The sequence below is a fragment of the Elephantulus edwardii genome, unplaced genomic scaffold (genome assembly GCF_000299155.1).
Source record: "Elephantulus edwardii isolate Elephantulus edwardi_28Jun2011 unplaced genomic scaffold, EleEdw1.0 scaffold00013, whole genome shotgun sequence".
Lineage (NCBI taxonomy): Eukaryota > Metazoa > Chordata > Mammalia > Macroscelidea > Macroscelididae > Elephantulus > Elephantulus edwardii.
The window spans coordinates 20,152,329-20,159,375 of record NW_006399763.1 but is presented as its reverse complement, the minus strand read 5'-3'; the positions used below and the strand labels follow the sequence as shown (position 1 = coordinate 20,159,375).

At 36.7% G+C, this 7,047-nt stretch overlaps 1 protein-coding gene across 1 annotated transcript in view; it reads right to left on the bottom strand.

Moving 5' to 3' along the window:
• MMS22L (MMS22-like, DNA repair protein) overlaps positions 1-7,047 on the bottom strand; it is a 171,441-nt gene that overhangs the window by 35,874 nt on the left and 128,520 nt on the right. The window contains exon 14 of the mRNA XM_006881199.1: positions 2,890-3,083. Coding sequence (XP_006881261.1) covers positions 2,890-3,083 — 194 coding nt within the window. The remainder of the gene's footprint in view (positions 1-2,889; positions 3,084-7,047) is intronic.

Here is a 7,047-nt window from a genome sequence, read left to right as displayed (position 1 = left end):
CGGAGTTTAGGGCTGTTGTACATAAGGTCGCTATGAGTCGCAGGCGACTCGATGGCACATAACAACAACAACAACAACATGTGAGAATGATAAGTTACACATGTTAGGAATGGAAGCCTGGATTAAAGTTAATATTTAGTCTATAGTACAGTAGTTAAAAAGCTGTCATGATTTGTCAATCTACCTTATAAAAAAAGTCTTATTACATAAATGTGTTCTTATATTCAAGACTGCTGGTGTTAGAGGAGTAGGCTCCTAATCAAAAGATCAACTGCTTGAACCTGCTAGTTATTCCTCAGAAGAGATATAAATTTGGTCTCACCTTCGGAGCCCTGGTTACTCAGTGGTTAAAACACTTGGATGCTAACTAAAGTTGATAATTTGTGGGCAAAAGAGGTTGGGTAATTTAGTAAAGTCCTTGGAAACTCTATTTGGAAGTTTTACTCTATAGCTGCTATAATAAGGTGGGGAAAGACTCAGTTGCAATGAGTCGGTTAATGAGAATTCAAAATCTTTTAAAAAATGTTTATCATTTAGTATGTTATGTAATGCTCGTAGCTGACTTTTCCTCATTCCTTTGACAAAATCAATCAATCAAATCCAATAATCTTGGTTAATATTTCATGTTTTTAAAAGCTGGTCCTTGAAACCACCCCAGAAACCAAACAAACCCACCGCCATAGAGCTGACTCCAACTTGCTGGTCAGAGCAGAACTGCAACTCAAGGTTTCCTGGGATGTGACAGGAGCAGACTGCTTCCATCTGAGTTATCTTAGCAGCTGAACCTTTAACCAATTCATCACCAAAGCTCCATCCTTGAATCTGGTACCTAAAAGTAAGCGTGGACTACTATTGGTGGATTTCTGTTTTGCTGGCCTGTTGTTAGGTGACGTCAAGTTAGCCCTAACTCCTCACCCAGTTTACAACAGACTCAGACTGCTACCCCAATACAATCCTCTCTGTCACAGCTGTACTCAAGCCCTCTCTCACAGTCACTCTGCCAATCCAAAATGAAGGTCTTTAAATTTTTTTTTTTAAATTAAATTGCTACTTGCTGTGTTGGCTGCTATCAAATGAATTGATGTCTACTTATGGTCTACAAATGCTCCGGAATGTTTTCAAGGTTATGAAATTTTGAATGTAGGTCACTAAAGTTTGTCTTCTAAGACTCCTCTTGGTGGATCTGACCTGATAATTTTCTGGTTAGTGGCTGAATGCCTGGTCATTTTTATCATTTAGGTACTCAAAGAATATCATCAAAAAACATCACCCCAGACCAAAACTCATTGCCATCAAGTCAATTCCAATTTACAGAGACTCGGTAGGACAGAACACAGCTGCCCTACAGAGTTTCCTAGGCTGCAAATCTTTATGGAAGTCCAACTATTAGGTACCAGCGTTCCCCAAGAATATTCAATTCAAAAACCAACATACTGCCATCAGGGCAGAATCGACCTATAATTGACCCTCCAGTTGGTTTTCAGAGGCTGTAGATCACATGGGAGGAGACTGGTCTTCTTTCTCCTATGGAGCAGCTTGTGGATTTGAACTACCTGCCTTTGGGATGGCACCACAATCACTAGGTTACCAAAGCTTCCTAAACATTATATACATTTAAAAAGATCCAGTCACCATATAAGGAACTCCGGTGGCGTAGCAGTAAGAAATTATGCTGTCAACCAAAGGTATGAGATTTGAAGCTGCCAGTTGCTATGTGGGACAAAGATGTACAGTCTCCTTTCGTGTGATTTACTGCCATTAAAAACTCACTAGACGGTCAACTATGGGTTGGTTCCGACTCAACAGTTGTTATGTGCCACTGAGTCACTTGAGACTTACAGAGACACTATGTACAAAAGTTCTGTGAACCCTGTTCTAGCTCAAGCCAATTTCTTCGTCTCCGATACCCCCCGCATTATCCCAGTCACTGAGTCAATTCATCTCATCCAGGGTCACAAGAGCAAATCACCATTTTGACTGCTGTATTTTTAACCTATTTTGGGCTAAATCCCTCTTGAGAAAAATAATGACCTTTTCTTAGAAAATGGCAAATATGAACATATTATTTTCAAACTTTTATCTATACTTTCACAGGTTTCAGGGTCTCCCGCAGCCTAAGGTCATATCCTTTAGCTAATAATCTTAGTAAAGTTACACCTTAAATTAGAATTGAGCATAAGTCATAACAAATAACTTTCTTTCTGGTCAATGTTATTCTGATCTTTTCAGCTTGGTGTTGAAGTGATACTGATGTTGTATTCTTTCCCTCTTTAGACTAAACTTTGGTCCTGTACCTTGATATCTGCTAATACAATTTAAAAAAAAACCACTTAAACTAGAACTGTTTGGATCCTACTTTATTTTTCAAACGCTACACCCACAAGAAAGTTCATTTTAAGTTCAATATATATCCTTGGGAAAGTAGACGATCTGAGAAGAGGCAGATTCTCAACAAGATGAATCAACAAAGTGACAAGATGAATCAACAAAGTGACTGTAGCAGAGACTGTGAGAGTGGGGCAAGATCTGGGCCTTCCTTCTGCTGTCTGGATGAGCTGCTCCAAGTCGGAGCCAAGTGGACAGGACCTAACAACAATACACATTCACCAATAATTTTGACATTGAAATTTGTCTTCTATGTTTGCCAAATAATTATCTAATTTTTACTTCTACAAAGAGGAAAATAAAAAAAAAACTAGCCAAATACCCTAATTTAAAACTAAATATTCATGACTGTTAAAATGTTTCTAAAAAAAAAAAAAAATTAAAAAAAAAAGTTTCTAACACCTTATTAGGGCCTCAAAGCAAGAATTCGTTACCACAGAGAGGAAATAACTGACACAAAGAGCTGCAAGAAGGGAAACTAAACAGCAAATAAGCAACACTGACCTGCAGCTGCATCTGCAAGTTGTGAGAGAGGCACTATGTGTGACATCCTCTGTGTCTTCAAAAACGAAAAGAAGTGCTTCCACAGTGCACCGGCAACAGCAGCAAGGTGGCGCTCTTTAGCTGATAATGAAGATTGTACAATTAGGTCCACGTTCACTGTTTGAAGTTCCTGACACAATTGTTGATGCATACTCCTAAAAGGGAAGAAAAATACAGTTCACACCCAACAAATGCTTAGGGGAATCGTCTTTAAATATATTTTGGACTTTTTTTTTATTTATACCATATGAAAACTGAAGGGCCGTTTTATATAATTAAAACCTTTATGCCAAGACATTATGCATCTCTGTTATTTGATGGATGAATGATGGCATATTAAGCACCATAAAGTTAATGTTAATTACTAATGTCAACCATTAATTATATGCTTTTTAATATGTCAAATCCAAATGAGAAACAGGCAGCTTCAGAATGAAGGTCTGCATTTTCCAACGTTAGTATGACAAGTGAATTTCACTTACAATCTAGACATAAAAATAATTTTTTAAACAATTTTCTACTGAGGTCTTTAGGACATGGATTTATAATAAGAGGAAAATAAGTAATCTGTTATATGTGTGGTGTTTAAAATGAAAATATCTTCCTGGTTTAAAAAAAGTACAGGCATGGTGCTAGTATAGAAACAAAAGAACCCCAAAAACCTAATCATGTTCTTAATATAGACAATACTAAACAATATAGTTACTTGTCTCCATAAAATAACACATGGATTCAAAACAACTTCAAATTTTGGTTCACCATATACTAACATTTCCTGGTTCATTCAACTGAAAATGTAAACATCTGTAGACTTTAACAAAGGAACTCTGGTAGCATACATAAAGGACTTCCATCCTTTAAAGACTTACAGCCTCAGAAATTTGTTGGAGGCTGACTATGAATCAGATTCAACTCCACGGGAGAGAGTAGAGAAGCAGCACGAAGGAAGTACTGGACACTAAGTATGCCAGTAACAAATGAGGTTATCAAAATAGAGGGGAGAAATCCTAACACATTTTAGTAAATAACCTACAATTCATATGCAATACATTCAGAATTAATTATTTTAAACAAAATGTACAATCAGGCTACAATTTGTGTGTGTTTCAGTTGCTGCCGCCTTAATGGAGAATGGACATAAATGCAAGGATATCATCTATTTTTGTTTTCTTCAATTTTATAGAAGGCAATGAAATTATCTGTGAGGCCAAGGCAGATTCCTTCAAAAGTAATAATATACCATAAGGAGCACTGAACATCCATGGACAGCCAGAACAACAAACAGACATGTCTCAGAGAGTGTGCAGCTGGAGTGCTCTTTGGAGGCAAGAATGATGAGACTTCGCCTTACATACTTTGGGCACATTGCCTGGAGGGGCTATTCTTTGGAGAGGGACATGATCCTGGGAAGAGTGGAGGGTTGGTGAAAGAGAGGAAGACTCTCAACCAGATGGACAGACATGGTAACTGCTGCAATGGGCTCTCATGTGTCAGGTAGTGGGAGGATGGCACAGCATGGAACAGGGTTCAGATTTTTTGTTCATTGGGTTGCTATGAGTTGTACTTGACTCAATGGCACCTAACAACAACAACAAAAGTAAATGTTACATTAATTCCAATGTTGTTTAAAAACTGCTTATCTACAGGAAATGAACATTTAACACAAAAACAATCAGTATCTAAAACAAAAAATCTGACAAAAAAGATCAAACTTGTCTGAATACATTCCATGTAACTACTCATAGTAAGCAAAACTTATGTAATTTTATGACCTAGAGCCTCCTTGCACTGGAATTCCCAGGTAACAATAAGGTTCTAACTAACACTTGAAGTAGGAGAAGGAACAAAGGGGTGGGAGGAGAAAGAAAAAAAAAAGGTTCACAAGCACATTTCAATACAATGAAGGACGAAGTAAAATTACACTACTATTCTCCCTATTCTTTACAGCTTTTCCAAACCATATTGGTTTCAAAGGGTAATAAATAACCTTCGGTGCATGGGAAGGATGAATTTGGCACTTGTTTTTTTCTAAATAATCCATTCTCTTCATTAATTATTTCCTTGGTAGGGATAATATTTGAGTATCTTCTATGTGTTAGAAATTCTTGTATTAAGAAAACCAGAAAAACCTATGAGATGAACAACATTAACTCATAGTTAAGGTGAATAACAAAATAAAAATATATATGATGAAGCAGCTGATGTCAGAAATGTCAAATCATATGCGTAACAGAGGAGTGGGACTCATCATCTTAATCCATGTCGGACTTCAAATTCTTTTTATCTTAGAAGAGACAGAGAGACTAAGATATGCATGCATATATGCAAAAGTTTTAAAAGGATAAAACATTGATAAAGAGTTTTCTTTCCCTATTTAAGTCAAATAAATTCCAGGAAACCTAAAGAAAAGTGCTGAAAGAGCCACATGAAGCTTTGCCCTTTGAGGAGCTAACGGTAAAATCAGAATTCAGTATTAGGAAAGACCACCAAACCACCACCACCACCCCTAAAAAAACCCCCCAAATGAAAAGTCCAACAAATATGAGTCACTTTTGACTTCTCCTAAGTACAATACTAAGTAAGGTATCATAAATTATAACTCGAATTTACTACAAGGTTGTAATTTGTATTTCTGAAAGGACAATTAGGAAAAACTTAAAGCTACAGATTACATCCTCTGAGGTAGAGTTAACACAACAAAAACAAGTTTCAATTACGTTTGAGACGTTGACTTAAAAACAGACTTCCTTTAGAAATGAACACAGCAAGAATGCCCGCTGGAAGCAAAGAGGACCAAGCTTTGTCTCATACAGATTGGGTATGTTGTTAGAAGAGGTTATTCCTTTGAAAGGGACATCAAGCTTGGAAAGGTGAAGGGTAAGTAAAAGAGAGGAAGATCCTAAATAAGATGACTGACACAGGGACTACAGCAACGGGCTCAACTATTCCAGAAAATATGAGGATGGCAGAGGCTAGATCAGGGATTAGATGGACTGTTCATAAGGTTGCTATGAATTGTACGAGACTCACTGACATCTAACAATATAACCTTAGTATTTTGGATCAGGAAAGAAATTATGTATGTCCAAATATGCACAATGGTTCCTGCTTGATATTTTGAAAGTTCAAGTACATCACTGTGGGTAAGAAGAATTAACTTTATTTTAAAGCAGTAAAAAGCCACCTAAGATCTTTGGATGATTTCTTTAAACACGAAGAAATCAGAGAGAGACAAACAGGAACCTGAGGAGTAAGTAAATTTTTTACACTATAGCCAGAAATATCTCTTGCAGTTACAGGTAATTTTTAAACTATACATTTTGGAATGGTTAGTTAGTCATATAAATACTACTGAAAAAGAAAATCAGTATATTACAATGTGTTTATTGCATAAGGTACATTTATGGGGAAAATGCAAATATTAAAGAAGATATATCACTAAAGGTAATGATATAAATGTTATTTTATTTTGTTTTGTTGTTATTTGAGTGAATTTCAATTAATGATGCCATAGAATATAGAAGAACTGGCCCACTGCATTTCTAAGACTGAAATCTTTAAAGAAGACTACAAATCTTTCTCCCTAGGAAAGAGAAGTGGACGCAAGTTCCTGGCTGTTCAGTTAGCAGCCAAACAGTGAACCACATAATGAGAACACTACAGATCCAGATGTCATGGGCATCTTGTGAGATATGATCAGTTTAATTCAATAAACATCAGTAAAATAGGAAATGAAATATGATAGGTGTGCTACACAAAAGGTAAAACGATTTCTGGTAAGAAACTAAAAAAAGAAACACACACACACACACACACACACACACACACACACACACAGGAGACATGGAATCTCCCAACATTCAGCAAATGTTTTTGTTTGAGAAAATGTAGAACACGGGCTACAAATGTTTTGGAAATACAGAAATAAAAACAAATATGCATAATCAGGTTCTCCATACCTTTTCAACCTGTATGCAGAGCAGATTATCTGAGAGGCTGGGCTCTATGAGGAGAAGCGTGGCGTTAGGATTGGTGGACGATCTATCAACAATCTGCGTTATGCAGATGACACAACTTTGCTCGCTGAAACTGAGGAGGACCTCATGCACTTACTGCAGA